This window comes from Budorcas taxicolor, chromosome 1 (assembly GCF_023091745.1).
Source record: "Budorcas taxicolor isolate Tak-1 chromosome 1, Takin1.1, whole genome shotgun sequence".
NCBI lineage: Eukaryota > Metazoa > Chordata > Mammalia > Artiodactyla > Bovidae > Budorcas > Budorcas taxicolor.
The window spans coordinates 118,368,747-118,385,131 of record NC_068910.1 but is presented as its reverse complement, the minus strand read 5'-3'; the positions used below and the strand labels follow the sequence as shown (position 1 = coordinate 118,385,131).

At 39.1% G+C, this 16,385-nt stretch overlaps 1 protein-coding gene across 1 annotated transcript in view; it reads right to left on the bottom strand.

The window, feature by feature from the left end:
* Positions 1-1,290: 1,290 nt before the first annotated feature.
* Positions 1,291-16,385, bottom strand: part of LOC128052390 (T-cell receptor-associated transmembrane adapter 1) — a 99,024-nt gene continuing 83,929 nt past the window's right edge. The window contains exons 4-6 of the mRNA XM_052644942.1: positions 10,039-10,100; positions 7,613-7,698; positions 1,291-1,569 (exon numbers count right to left, since the gene is read on the bottom strand). Of these exons, the coding sequence (XP_052500902.1) occupies positions 1,291-1,569; positions 7,613-7,698; positions 10,039-10,100 (427 nt within the window). The remainder of the gene's footprint in view (positions 1,570-7,612; positions 7,699-10,038; positions 10,101-16,385) is intronic.

The following is a 16,385-nucleotide window of genomic DNA, read 5'->3' as shown; positions in this document are numbered from 1 at the left end:
ATGGGTGCAGAGCCTGTTTCCATCATCATTGTATAACTTATGATATCAACAGCCATGGGAGCTCCACAGATAATTGAAGAGTCACTAAAATCTTCTAAGCTCTGGTCAGAGGGCAGGAGCAATAGCTGTCAAGTATAATGTTTTTGTTCAGTGATTTCGACCCAATTGTCTACTCCAAATGGAGCGAGATAGAAAGCATTTTAGAAAAAAAATTTTGGAGAGCAATTTAAGAGCACTTATTAGCATTTAAACAGGGCACACACTTTGACCTAACTCTTAGCCTTTCAGAAATATAATCTATAGAGACTTACACAATGCACACCTTTTAAAGCAGCAATCCTTTTCCTAGACATTTAGCCACAAGAAGTCAGACAAGTACCAAACATGTGCAAAGATGGATTCTCATTAAAATGTTATTTGTAAAAGCAAAAAAAAAAAAGATTGGAAATGAGCTAAATGTACTTCAAAATTATTGAAGTTTTGGTACAATCATCAATGAAATACTATGCAGTCATTAAATTAAAAGTATTAACTATAGTTAGTTGTAGTTAAAAATAACAGTGGAAAGAAATTTATGATATATTAAGTGAAAAAAGTTTAAATAATATGTGTACAATCATCATTCCCCTTTTTAGTAAATTCAAAAACTAGTGGGCCTATATATGGGTATATGTATGGTCATGCTGAGAAAAATATCTAAAAGAATATACAGAAAGTTGATCATGGCAATTATCTCTGGCTAGTAAAATATCTAAATTATTTTTCATACTATTTATTGTTATAAGGAGTATGTATTAATTTTATAATTTCTAGAACTAAAATTTCCATTTGTGGAAAATATTAAGAAGCTTATCCTTTTAGAAATAAGTTTAAATGCCTCCTATGCCTTTCAATCAGAAAATTTCTCCAATTATGGGGTATTTCACATTCAGAAAGGAGAACTTTAAAAAAATATATTGACTTCTTTCAACATGATCAAGAACATATACTTAAAACCTTTTTTCGGGGGAGGTTTATGTCACCGAATATTGTTTTGAAGTTATGGCTTCTATCAGGATCAATCTGCAAACTTGATTTTATTTATATTTTACTACATAGGTGTTTTTTAAGTGAATTCAAATAACTAAATAGCTAACTTGTATGGTATTCCATTTGGCGTGCATAACATAACCTCTAGATAAAAGGTAAGCGACCATCGCACCAACGGATGGTCAGATCATCACCATGACAAGTCATGCTGTGTCAGATGGGTCTTCATTTCTTTGACAAACACGTCCAGTAAGAGCCAGTTCACTGAGCTAGATCATAGTCGAGTGAGTGTAAACCTTCTTTCTGTGCACGGATCAATCCAAACAGCCTGATGGGATCATCGTGAATGTTTTCCTCTATTTCCTCGCTTTCTGGTGGGAAACTGTCCACCAAAGTGGTCTTAGAAAGGCTGATATCCATTGCATGGATCTGCCCCTCTTCCTCCTTGTCTGACAAATGAGTTTTCTGTTTCTTGGGCTTTCTTCGCTTCCCCTCGTTGTTGTGATCTAATGAGGTATAGCACAACCTTACTTCAGTTTCCTAAAACAGAAAGGCATGGTAAGTTTTCACTGTTAGCCATTCTTTCAACTTTGACCTCTGGGAAACTCTAGAGCCTACCAAAAACACACAAGTGTGTTTTCTGGTCTTCATGGCCTTATTTGCCAAATTTGTCGATTAGAGTGATAACTGCAAATAGTAAATTCAAGATTTTGGAGTGGAAAATGCTTAAAAGAAAACAATTATTTTTCTTATACTCAGAATACACATGAACTTTTTAGATGGATTTTTTAAACCAGTTTCTCCCCCTGCATTCACCTCAGGGAGTGCCTGCCCTGTATTTCACCTACCAAGTAACAATATTCTGATTTGTTAAACTGGGAACAAAGCATGACAGGAAGGAATATAACCAATCAGATATGCTTTACATATGTTTAATAACTGGTTATTTGATACCCACAAAAGTCTCTACTTTCTCTACATTTGAGACTCAGAAGTACAAGGTTAACAGGGTTTATTTGTATGACTGGGGCTTCCCTAATGGCTCGGTCAGTAAAGAAGATACTTGCAATGCAGGAGACCCAGCTTTGATTTCTGGGTTGGGAAGATCCCCTGGAGAAACCCACTCCAGTATTCTTGCCTGGGAAATCCCATGGACAGAGGAACCTGGCAGGCTACAGTCCCTGGGCTTGCAATGGTTGGACATGGCTTGGCAACTAAACAACCAACAACCATTTATATGACCAGCATTTGGCGAGAGTTGCATTTCCCATTTTCCCCTATTACTTCCTTCTGCCTACCTGTCCTCAGATCCTCTCTGAGCTCATTTAGGTTCATCTTGGATTCATTTGCATCCAAGAGAGCCTGGCGGTCCTCTCTGGCCTAAAGCTGGGTCAGCACTAGGTTAAGAAGGGCAGGAGACTAGAGAAACTTGCAGAAAGCAATAAGCCGGAAGACAAGATCTTGAATTTGGTGTTTGAAAGTTTTAAGATTGAATTCCAGCTGTGACATTCTAATCACGGGACCTTGGGCAGTTTTTTGTTTTTGTTTTGTTTTTTTTTAACTATCAATATTTTTAACCTCTTGCTATCAAATGAGAGTACCTATCTTAGGATGTTGGGTGGGAAGTTCCCCTGGAGGAGGGCAACCCATTCCAGTATTCTTGCCAGGAGAATTCCATGGATAGAGGAGCCTGGAGGGCTACAATGCATAGAATTGCAATGAGCTGGACATGACTGCTGTGACTTAACATGCATCTTACAATGTTATTAGCAAATGGAGGTAATTTACATTTGACCCTTGAACAAGGTGGGAGTGAGGGATGCCAACCCCTTGAGCAGGTTAAATATACATATAATTTATATGTAATTTAATATTACATATAATTTTATAGTCTGCCCTCCATATCCACAGTTCTGCACCCACAAATTCAACTAACCCCTTGCTGTATAGCTCTGTAGGATGCATCTAGTGAAAAAAACCAATGTTTACGTAGACTGCACAGTTCAAACCTGGTTTTCGAACCAAGATAAGGTCCAAGGTATGGTGGTATTATGGAGCTGTAGGCTAAAACTTTAGAACAGCCATTGACTAAACAAAAATAAAGTTTACCATTCAGCGTAAGCCAAACTTATATCAATTTGTGGGGTTTTGGGTAAAGAAGCAACATTTGGATTAACAACCCCCCGATGCATGGATTAGCTTCTCCCTGTTGGCACTTGTTTTATGCTAAAAGTTAAAAAGTCTTATCTCCTCTACCAGGCAGGGGAATGGTTCTATTTATAGCCTCTCTGGTATCTTTGGTCTGACTTCATTTCTAAAATAATTTCTGGATAATTGTAGATAGGTAATGGGTATCATTGCCATCGCATCTCTATACTCTGCCAGTTAGCCCATATACTATTTTCAAATTATCTTCCTAAGGCATAACTTTTATATTTTACCATCCTGGCCCCAAAACTTTAGCCTAGAGTCTGAATTTTATAGCATAACATTCAAGGTTTCCTATGCTCATAATTCACACTTTCTATTTGATTCCCAGTACTCTCCTACATAAACTCTGTATTTCAAGGAAACTGGACATTTCACTGCTTTCTTAACATAACTCATGTTTTAAAAGCTGGTTTGCCTTTGCCTAGAGAATATGTCAGTGAAGTTAGCAAAATAACCAAAGGGCATTCAGTAATAGAGAGGGGTGGGTAAATTTTTTGACTATCTACCACTTTATTCTATTCTCTTTCTTTAATAAATTCTCCACTTTGTTTTAGGAAATTTCCTTCCTCTATCTGGTCCTGGAGAGCCTGTCAATTACAATGCTGTATTCCATCTCAGCACAGGAATAAGCATTCGACCCAGGCTGGAACCAATTAGACTACCCATCCTCCTGCCAACAGAAGCTGGGCCAAGAGTAGGCATACGACTTCAGCAGAGCCAGTTACATGGCCTTTCGGGGACTGAGGTACAGGTGCAGAAATAGAAAAGATATCTTTCCCTGGATTTGGGAGAAAGAAAATCTGGGTCTCCTGTGGCTTTCCCAGCCTCAATGGAAGAGCCCGTTGGTAATAGAAGAGAATAAAGTCAGTAACAAAGAAGTTGACTTATTGGAAAAGACTCTGATGCTGGGAGGGATTGAGGGCAGGAGGAAAAGGGACGACAGAGGATGAGATGGCTGGATGGCAACACTGATTCGATGGACATGAGTTTGAGTGAACTCCGGGAGTTGGTGATGGACAGGCAGGCCTGGCGTGCTGCAATTCATGGGGTCGCAAAGAGTCGGACACAACTGAGCGACTGAACTGAACTGAACTGAACTGAACTGAACAAAGAACTAGGGAGAAGAAATGGAGGAGCCCTCATATTTAATCATTTCAAAAATAAGATACCCTCATATCTCAGTTAAATGAGCCAGTGATTTCCCTTTTATGATATAGCTTGAATTGAGTTTTTATACTTATTACTGAAAGTATTCCAAATGTTTTTCTGGTCCACAACTGGTCAACATTTATCAAGTCCTGCAGAGTTCAACGAATGTGAGTCTTGAGAAAAGACCACAAATTGTACGTGTAATGGTCATTTGTGATTTACCAAGTATTGTTTCAGTTGAATCGATGGGTGGAAAATACACGTGCATTGCATGCTCATGCATGTTCAGTTGTGTCTGACTCTTTGCAACCCCATGGATTATAGTCCACCAGGCTCCCCGTGCATAGAATTTTCCAGGCAAGAATACTGGAGTGAATCACCATTTCATCCTCCAGGGGATCTTCCTGACCCAGGGATCAAACCTGTGTCTCCTGTCTCCTGCATTGGCAGGCGAATTCTTTACCACTGAGTCACTTGGGAGGCCCAGGAAATATATAGACAGGGATAAAAAATATATGTATCTGTGAATATAAACAGAAACTGGAGAAAAGTAAAAACCACTTTAGGAATTAGAGACAAAAACAGGTTGAAGTAAAAGTTTTGTTGTTTTGTGTTTTTAAATATTGCAGAGATTTGGGTATATTTGTAAGTCAATAATACTTCATTCATTTAAAGAAATGGAGGCAAATAAATTGAAGGTGCAAGATCTTGAAAGAAGTAGAAGAAATAGTCAAGAGCCCAAGTAGGACTATTGGCTTTGGAAAGGGGAGAGGATGCTTCTGACATGGAGGGAAAGGAGGGATGGGTGAGGTTTTGATGTGAGGATAAGAGAAAAATAAGTTCACATTCATGTCCCTAAAATTTTTTAGGGGACTCTCATGAACCCATTTTGTCACTAAGTTTCCCAGTCAACTCTTCCTTGTTAATAGCAGACTTAGAGACTGAAATTGCAACTTTTGAACTGTACACATCATTTTCAAAGGACAAGGAGCTTTTTCCTGTTTCCAGTATTTGATCCATCAAGCTTTTTTCGCATTGCATTATGGATTCTTCACACTTTTGTAACTGACCAAAGTAACTGAGTACCATGGTAGCTAACTGGGCAGTGTTTTGATGATAATTGTCATTGTGACCCCATGGACTATACAGTTCATAGAATTCTCCAGGCCAGAATACCAGAGTGGGTAGCTGTTCCCGTCTCTAGGGGATCTTCCCAATCCAGGGATCGAACCCAGGTCTCCCACATTGCAGGTGGATTCATTACTAGCTGAGCCAGCAGGGAAGCCCAAGAATACTGGAGTGGGTAGCCTATTCCTTCTCCAGTGGAAATCTCCACCGAGGAATTGAACCACTGTCTCCTGCATTGCAGATGGATTCTTTACCAACTGAGCTTCTAGGGAACCCCTCTAACAAAATGGAATTGAGCAAATATAAGGAGATTGCTTCTGGTGGGATAAATTAGGAAACTGGGATTGATCTATGCACACTGTTTACTATATGTAAAATAGATAGCTAATAAGAACCTACTGTATAGTACAGGGAACTCAACCCAATACTCTGTAATGACCCATATGGGAATAGAATCTATAAAAGAGTGAATATACATATATAGCCGATTCACTCTGATGTACACCTGAAACAAACACAGCATTGTAGATCAACTATACTCCAATAAAAATTAATTTAAAACTAGAGATTACTTCTAATTTGTGCAATTAAATTTGTGAGAAGGATAAAGACTACTTCCCTTAGAAGTGTCTTTAAATATATAATTTATAAAATAACAGACTTTTAAAGACACTTTAAGGCTCTGCACAATTTCCTCTTGAGTATAAACCAGATGCAGCATAAATAAGGCTGACCTATTTAATTTACATGTATTAAACAGCAACTTCTATTCAAACAGCAACAGAAGTCTCAGTTCTATTATAACTAGGGTGCTGTGGATCACTGCATTTCCAGTGGTATAGTTATATTTTAACCTTTCTCAAAAGGTTTTCTTTTTATTATCATGAATTTTGCAAATCATATTATAACAAGCAGTTTTTTCATACCTTTTATCTAAAATACATTCAACAATTAATTGAATGTCACATGGCAGATTTGCCCATGAGAGAGTTACTTTACATTCTGCTTAAATCTCACCACATCTTGTTTTCATTAAAAATTTTTTAAGAATTTGATTTTTAGAAGGCTCCTATAAAAAAAGGAAATTCTATCTTAATGGGAAGTTTCCAAGTTTTGACCCATCATTGGGAGGAAAATGTTTTCTGTCAAGTGGGATTAACTTTGGATTCTGTTTCCCTACTTGGTTTCTGAGTCTCTAGGGCAAGTTTTATATCATCTCTGTCAAATGGGAATAATCATGCTGCCTCCCTCATAGGAATCTAAAATGCTAATACCTATAAAGCACATAAGACAAGTCTGATGTATAACGAGTACATAGGAAATGCTGGCCCTATGCCTGTTTCTAGGAAATAGCATGAAAGCACATAAAAAAAAGGGATGCGATAGGGAAAGAGAAGAAATAACCATTATAACTGAAATTTATAACACTTCAACCACAAATATGCTAAGAACTGTGAACAGTAGTGCCATGTCTGAGGAGGCTGAACTGATGTGGGTAGGAAAAGTATAAACTACTCATTTCTTCTTGGCTTTTTCTATTTCTGCTTATGCTTTAGTCCTGCCTATCCCCAAAAAGCCGTGTGTAAATCTTGCCATAAGACAATAGCCATAGAGCTTGTATTAAATTTACACTCATTTTCCTTACAAAACAGAAGTATGTTCTTTTATAGCTAATTTCTTTTCACTAAGATCTTTCTCTCCCCATCCACCATCCATTCCTGACATGTAGGTCTTCTGAGCATCCTGTATGTGTCACTTTTTATAATTATTTCTTTGATACATGTAACTTTTTTTGCTCTGAAAGAAAAAAAGCTTAATTATTTAGGAAGAGAATCCACTTTTCCCTTGAAATCTACTGCGTTTGTAGTTGTACACAATTTTGACTCTTTAAGTGTGGCTCTGAAAACTATTTATCTGCCTTCTGAGTTTTTCATTACAGCTTAGGTGCTAGAATTTGACAGCAGTTCAGAATGCAAAATTTCTAACAGGCTGCTTCTGATGTTTATCAGAATATGCTGCCTTTATGCTCTTGAAACAGGGAGATGTGCCATGACCCAGGCTGCATCTGGCCCTTGATACAGGAAATAAAACTTACCTGCGAAGGTGGGGCGTCTTGCAGTTTGTTCACAGATCTGTCTGGTCGTGCTTTCATCTGTTCATAGCAGTTTTCATCCACTGGTTCTGGGGAGTTGAAAAGAGGTTTACAATGGGAAAATTAAAAAATGCTGGCACAAATCGTAATACATGGCCCAAACAACACTTAGCCATAAATGTGAAACCCTTGGGAGTCACTTGATTAGTCTATTTTTGTGGCGGTGCAAAGGTAAGGAGGTACAAACTGCTCTCTACAGATCAGACTGTGGAGAAGCCTGTTGCCCCACAGTATTAACATCTAGACAAAAGATGGTCACTTGGCTATTATTCTTTTTATACCATCGCAGGACATGACAGTCTCTGCTCAAACTACCATTTATATGTTACAGAGATCCTATGAGTTAAAGGCTTGCCTGCGCCCTTCTATTTAAGTATGATTACAAATGGTGCAGGTGGCATAAAGCACGGAGCACATATATTGATGACCAAAATTTGGTAATTTTTTCCATAAGAAAGATATTTTACTCAGAGGCCTTTTTAACCCTATACTATTTTTGAAAAAATATATTTTAGATTATGTTTGTTGTCCCACATATCAGTGACAGGACAGTTCATCCAGGCTGTTTTGAGGGGTATACAGTGGGGAATATAAGGCTGATACTAAGTTGTTGGGGAGGTTTGGCCATGTCCACCAGCCAGCAGGCATGAACCTATTTCCTTCTGTGGGGGATGCTTACTGAGTCATCCATACCTTTCTTTCCCCAGCTACTCTATTTAAAAGGGAGAGGAAGGAGAGTTAATGACTTGTAGGATGGAGAGTAACACTGCAGAAATGTTGATTGCACCAATTTGACCCCATAGATGAAAAGATGTGTTTATAATACAAGGTACTTTGTAATGCTCCAACCCTTTCTGAAAAGCAGTGTAGAGAACTGGCCCGTAATGTTTCTCAAAGCGTAAACCATGGGAAATATGCATTAGAATCACCCAGGAGGCTTGTTAAATAGGAGGTTCCTAAGTCCTACTGTGGAATTACTAAGTCAGAATGCACCTGTGCTCACTGCTCATGAAGCCTGCAGATATGGTAGGCTTTGAGCTACCAGGACACAAAAGAAATAAAATCTTCAAATAGTATAAGTGGGCACCACAATTCTGCAAAGGGAAACAGGAAGAAAAATTCTTTAATAGTCTATTCCTGAAAAATAGTTTTGATTCCGCAGAGAGCAGAGGATTAAAAGATGCTTTACAATGGTGGCAGGGGGTGGGGAGAGACAAAGATTATTTAAATTCTTGACTTCTATAAAATTCTCATGTGTTTAACTTTAGGAGATTTCTTACTGTCTTGATATATAGATATTCAGATAAATGTAATTCATTACTGGGAATCTGTTTGAGACGTCAGTCAACAGGAGTTAACCCCACCTACCCACTCCAGTACTCCTGCCTGGAAAATCCCATGGACAGAGGAGCCTGGAGGGCTGCAGTCCATGGGGTCGCTGAGGGTCGGACACGACTGAGCGACTTCACTTTCACTTTTCACTTTCATGCATTGGAGAAGGAAATGGCAACCCACTCCAGTGTTCTTGCCTGGAGAATCCCAGGGACGGGGGAGCCTGGTGGGCTGCCGTCTATGGGGTCACGCAGAGTTGGACATGACTGAAGTGACTTAGCAGCAGCAGCAACCCACCCTCCACCAATCGTGAATTAAGTGCTTACAGGGCAGGGATAGAAATAATTGGTAGCCCTTGTCTGACGGCTTCTCTCATCAGAGGGCTGGGATCAGATCACAGCTGTTTGTTTTGAGACATTTAGGGGTTTTTTAGCTGTGGGGGAGTAGAACGTTTCAAGGAATAAAGGATGCTGGGAATTGAAGAGTACTTATTACAAAAGAACAAAAAGTGTATAACCCATCACTCATTGATGGTTTGGCTCTTCTCTTTCCCTGCTTGTCATCAGTGTAACCCTATATTCGCTACTTTAAAAGAACCAGTTAAAACAAAGGAAACCAGAGAATCTGTTCTTTTTTCCAAATTATTCACTGTAGATACGCTTTTGTATACAGAGCATAAAGCACTGTTCCCCTGGGCAATCTTCTGTTCTAGAAATAGCTTTATTTCATAGAAATCTGTGTGTGTCAGAATTCATGGTAATTGAGTCTTCCGGTATTCTCACTACAAACTAGAGTGAAATAAAGAGAATATAGCAAAACAGGATGTTGATTCACACTGAATGTTGCAATACAGCTTACAATATGCAGCTTTGAAAATACGTAATAAATGATATGCTAAATATACTCAAATATATGGTTACCATTGAAATATTTAAATATGATTGTGACAAAAAATAAGCTACCTCAAATTATTTGTGAAATTATGTGGGGGTAATTGATTTATAGGTAAATTTAATTTTTGGAAAAATAAAACTTACCTAAGGCCACATTATCTACGTTACCATAAATTGGTGTGTCTTCGAGATCATACTCATCTTCCCTATAAGAAGGAAATAATTTGCCTTGTTAGAATCTACATAGTTCATATCTAATTTCTCAGGTATTTTCAGTATTGAGTAAATTATTGCACATTCTTATCCAGCCTTGACCACCTAAGGTAGATATGCAAGTGAGTCAGTAAATACAAGTGTGCATGCATGTGTGTATGTATGAATTTGAAAAGTATATTCTGGATCTTCTTTTAGTAAATAATAGCAAATACTTATTTAACATTTACTGTGTATCAGGAGTTACTTGAAGTGCATTATATGTATTCATTCTTTTATATTTCTCACAATAATTTAACCAGACAGGCACTATAGCATTCCCACCTTATAGATGAGGAACCTGAGGCACAGATTGGTTATATAATATGCTGAAGGTCACAGAGCCAGAAAATGGCAGAGCCGGGACTAGAACCTAGATTATCTGTGCACTAAACAAAATCACTGCAGATGGTGACTGCAGCCATGAAATTAAAAGACGCTTACTCCTTGGAAGAAAAGTTATGACCAACCTAGATAGCATATTCAAAAGCAGAAATATTACTTTGCCAACAAAGGTCTGTCTAGTCAAGGCTATGGTTTTCCCTGTGGTCATGCATGGGTGTGAGTGTTGGACTGTGAAGAAAGCTGAGCGCCGAAGAATTGATGCTTTTGAAGTGTGGTGTTGGAGAAGACTCTTGAGAGTCCCTTGGACTGCAAGGAGATCCAACCAGTCCATCCTAAAGGAGATCAGTCCTGGGTGTTCATTGGAAGGAATGATGCTAACGCTGAAACTCCAGTACTTTGGCCACCTCATGCGAAGAGTTGACTCATTGGAAAAGACCCTCGTGCTGGGAGGGATTGGGGGCAGGAGGAGAAGGGGACGACCGAGGATGAGATGGCTGGATGGCATCACGGACTCGATGGACATGAGTCTGAGTGAACTCCGGGAGTTGGTGATGGACTGGGACGCCTGGCGTGCTGCGATTCATGGGGTTGCAGAGTTGGACATGACTGAGTGACTGAACTGAACTGAACTGAAGCTATACACTGTACTTCCTGTTTGCTTGCTAAGAATATCACTCTGACCCTAACACTGTTTACTAAATATAGAGTGATTAAAAAATAAGAGGCCAGAGAAATATTGTAGACTTAGGCTGGCAGATGCAATAAAGTGATTGATTACCTATTACATCCAAATACTGTGCTGTTTTACATACATTATATAAAAAACCCAGGGAAATTCTACAGAAATATTATTTCCCACTTTTCAGATAGATTAACATATTTTCCCTAACCTTATGTGTAATATCAGCAATAAATAGCAAACGTCAAAGCTTTTCTTTATGCCGGTGCTCATTCAACCCACAGGACAACCCTACGGGATTCATTTATCAAAACTCCCCCTTTGTGCACATAAGGAATTTTCAAGCTATAGAGGCAAATTGCCAAAAGACACATAGTAACTGACAGTGATAGGATTATAATGCAAGTCTGGCCCTAAAGTTCTAAATATTATTTGCTCTTGATGTCTGATTAAATTTCCTTATTGCTTCATCTGAATAATCCTATTAGGATTACAGTAGACAACTACTATTGTCGCAGGCAGTGACAAGGGCCCTGGTGACAAGCTTTAACAATAGCAGGCTGGCAACAGAAGAACATTTTAGGCAGTGAGTGGCATTTCATCAAATAGCAGCAACTGCTTTAACTTTGAGATTATATATCACCAAGCGCTGGAGGGAATTGCATCAAAGGGAAAAACTCTAATCACAAGGCATATCACCTATATTAGTCCCATGCTTCTGAAAGAAGACAGTATACTTAAATATCAAGAATGCATCCTTAAAAAAAGATCAAATGATACCTGTATGATATTATTTGAAAAGTCCAGTTGCTGGTATGTATTTGCCTTATTTGATAACAAAGAAACTCGTCCATACCCTTTCTGTCTATTGGTAATTCACTATATCGGGATACAAAGTTAAGTCCCTGCTAATGGTTTTTCTCTGGCTATGCAGAGAATAAAATAGCAAAAGGTGAGGAATTTTTAATAAGACAATCCATCCATTTTCCCAGCACACATGAATAGCAGATACAACCTGCAAATGATAAATCATGTCCAAAAAATGAACATCATTTCATTCCCTATGAAGAAAATAGGACGTGATTTATAATGCAGTGGCCTGTGTCTGCAGGCAGGTCTCAAATGATTAATCATCACAAATAATCTATTATAAAGAAGCAGTCTAACCAATAAATTAATAAATATATTTTTACTTGGCAATGCCAAATAGCTCCAGCCTATTGCAAATATCTAATAAACTTCAAGCACAAATGTTTGGCAGTGTTTATGTTGAAGACATTACTATTTAGAGTAAATTAATAAATATGCCCAGAGGCTAGTGCACCTCTGAGTTTTGGGCCAGATCAGGTTCTCTATTGTTCTCAACATGTCTGAAATGATCCTCTAACCAATTAGCACATTTACTGACACATCAAAATTTAAAACAATATTGTGATTGTGTTGTTCAGTCACTGAGTCATGCCCAGCTCTTTGTAACACCATGGACTGCAGCATGCCAGGCTTTCCTCTCCTTCACCATCTCCCAGAGTTTGCTGAAACTCATGTCCATTGAGTCAGTGATCAACCATCTCATCCAACCATCCAACCATCTCATCCTCTGCTGCCCTCTTCTTTTGCTTTCAATCTTAACGGTTCAGATTTTCCACTTTCACATAAATTTTCTCTAGTCTCTATTTTTAAAGTTCTTATTCATATTTTATCATTTTTATTGTGAAGTCCTTTTAAAGAAAATGCCTCTTACTTTATTATTTAAGATTAAATAAGTGAGTTCAATTTTTTTTAATCATTACTTTTGCCTGGGTGAATTTGAACATAAATTCCTGAAGTTTAAATTTCCTGATTTAAAAAACAGAAATATTAAATTATTCCCTATGTTGTTCTTTTCAGCCTCCAAATTCTAAGACATAAATGTGGGTTTCAACATCCAAATAAAAATGAAAAACACTTCTGGAAAACTAAATAAAACTATTTTAAGGGTCTGGAAAGTTGAAAGATTGAGCAAAGAGTAAGCTTAGGGGTCTGTCAGACATTGGTTTTGCTTAACTTTATTTGTTTAATAGATATTTATTTGAAAGTCTTCCCTGGTGGCTCAGATGGTAAAGCGTCTGCCTACAATGTGGGAGACCCAGGTTCAATCCTTAGGTCAGGAAGATCCCCTGGAAAAGGAAATGGCAACCCACTCCAGTACTCTTGCCTGGAAAATCCCATGGATGGAGGTCCTGCTAGGCTACAGTCCATGGGGTCGCAAAGAGTCGAACATGACTGACTTCACTTTTTCTGAACAGGCAAATAAAAGTTTGGGCTTTGCCCAGTGTATAAATGTTACTTAAAGCCATGAGAGAGGATGAAATTACTAATGACATGAGTGTAGATAGAGAAGGGGTTCACTAGATGAGCCCTGGGCACTCTGTCATCTATGGTTCAGGAGCCAGCAAAGGAAAAGGAGCTCCAGGTAATTGAGGAGGAAAGCTAAAATGGAGGTGGGCCTCAGAGCCTGGATGAGCAAGTGTCTCAAAATTGGCACTAGTGGTAAACCCGCCTGTCAGTGCAGGATACCTAAGAGGTGTGGGTTCAATCCCTGGGTCAGGAAGATCCCCTAGAGGAGGGCATGGCAACTCACTCCAGTTTTCTTCCCTGGAGAATCGCATGGACAGAGGAGCCTGGTGGGCTCCAGTCCATAGAGTCGCACAGAATCAGACATGACTAAAGCAACTTAGCGCGCACACAAGAAGGAGAGAATGACAATGTGTCATGCTGCAGATGGATCACAGGGGAGACTAAGATTTGCCACACATATTTCACTGGTGACCCTGACAAGAGCTGAGTCAGTGGACTATGGAGGACAGAGAATTGAATAGAGTAGCTTCAAGAAAGAAGAGGAAGAGAAGCTAGCAAATATGGACAGAATGTACATGGAACTTCCAAGTTTTCCTGTAAAGAGTACAGAACAATGAAGAGGTGACTGCACACAACCTGCTATAAAGAGGGTCTTTCTTTTCTTAAAGATGTAAGGTGTTACTGTCTCTTTATATACTGATGGGAATCAGACCAAAGAGACCAAAAAAAAAAAAAAAAGATGCAAGAGAGAAAAGGGGAAGTTGCTGCAGCAATGTGTTCCTCTGTATATCCTCAATAAATTTTTACTTTGATAGGGACTGTACCATGAGTATAGGTTTCCTGAACGTGGCATGAGTAAACATCAAAGACAGACACTTGATCCAAGAGAAAAACATAAACCCTAGCAATTTTTGTACGGCTAGGGTTAGCTAAGAACCAGTAGTGTTTCCTATGAGGAGATATTTTAATAGGGTCTCAGAGATATGACATCTAATACTAAATTTTTATTTTGATCAGTATTCAAGTGCTCTTCTAATAATGCCCACTTTTTATTTTAGATAAAGTCAAACAGAAGCCTGTATCACCAATGCTTTGGAGCACTTAAAGGACACTTAAAAAGTGTTTTGTTTTTTTTTTTTTTCTCAAAGTTTGAGAGAAGGGAAGCTGGAAAGTTCTGCTATCTTGAAGAACTATAAAGAGATGGGAAAGAAACCTAGAGCAGTGACATAGAGCTAGGCATGCCCCAAAGACAATCAAGAAGGAGATTTTTGAAACCTGTAAGTCTATTTTGGGAGATTCTCACAAAGATTTGGGCAAGGGATGTGACTTCTTGCATTCACACAGGATTGGAGTTTGGATTATGATTACTTGTACATTAAAACAAACAGAAGGCTGGAGAACATGGAGATGTTTTGGTTCCAAATGCAGCAGTGATCATAGTGAGGGCCTATTCTGTGTATCTACTTGGAAATCTGATGCTAGGGAAGGCTACCCAAGAGTTCCACTATCATTAGGATGTTCAACCCTGGGAACAGGTGGAGATGACAGCTGAGACTGAAGTCTGTTCCAGGGCACCAGGTCAGTATATTCAGCAAAGAGGGGAAGTGAAGCGGGGTCCTCAACCTGCAGAGCTCTAGAAATCCAAGAGATCATTTTAGGTAGAAGAATAACTGAGATGAGATACGTTTTGTGATAAAAGCACCTTTCAATGCCATGCAGGAGGAGACCATGCAAAAGTTGCTGGAAATTTGTCCTAAGTCCTTGAGAGAGACTCTGAAAACTGAGCTATAAAAAGCTTAATGTAAATCTGAACTGCTTTCCTAATTATCTGAACTGCTTTCTTTAATTAAGGGGTAAATATGCTTTTGAACTGTGGTGTTGGAGAAGACTCTTGAGAGTCCCTTGGACTGCAAGGAGATCCAACCAGTCCATTCTGAAGGAGATCAGCCCTGGGATTTCTTTGGAAGGAATGATGCTGAAGCTGAAACTCCAGTACTTTGGCCACCTCATGCGAAGAGTTGACTCATTGGAAAAGACTCTGATGCTGGGAGGGATTGGGGGCAGGAGGAGAAGGGGACGACCGAGGATGAGATGGCTGGATGGCATCACGGACTCGATGGACGTGAGTCTAAGTGAACTCCAGGAGTTGATGATGGACAGGGAGGCCTGGCGTGCTGTGATTCATGGGGTCGCAAAGAGTCGGACACGACTGAGTGACTGAACTGAACTGAACTGAATAATCCAAATGGGTGGGTATTTTCTTAGACCTTAATTTAGACCTATAAAGTAGTCAGCTTTTTTTTTTTTTTTTAACCAGCTACTCTCTGCAAGTGTAGTATTATGTTATGATTCAACTTTAGAAATGCTCATTTCCCCAAGATTACAAACCTAGTAATTGCAAGAGTTGACTAAAATCCAGAACTGTTTGGATGTCAAACCCATGTTATTCTCACTGCATTATCCCCTTAACACAGATCATAAGACAAGAATTGTGCAGAATTATGTTTAAAGGAAAAATAAAGTACCCTGGGATAAATAACAGGAAGCGGGTATTTAACTTTCTATTAGATGTAGACACTTTCCTGTCCTTTAAGTGATCATGTTCCTGACTTACTAATCCAGGAGCAGAAGATCAGAGAGGCAAATTTCTTTCCCCTCCAGCATAGCTTCCCACCTAAACCAGTGCTGAGAAGGAGCAGGGAGACAGGGCAGCAGGGAACCCAGGGTGGGGTGAGCTTGCCTCCCTTCTCCTGGCCTCAGACCATGTAAGGAACTGTGGAAACATCCACGGTTCTAGCCCTACCTAAGAAAGATACCTACCTAAATCCTACCTAAGAGCCTCTTGATGAAAATCAAAGAGGAGAGTGAAAAAGTTGGC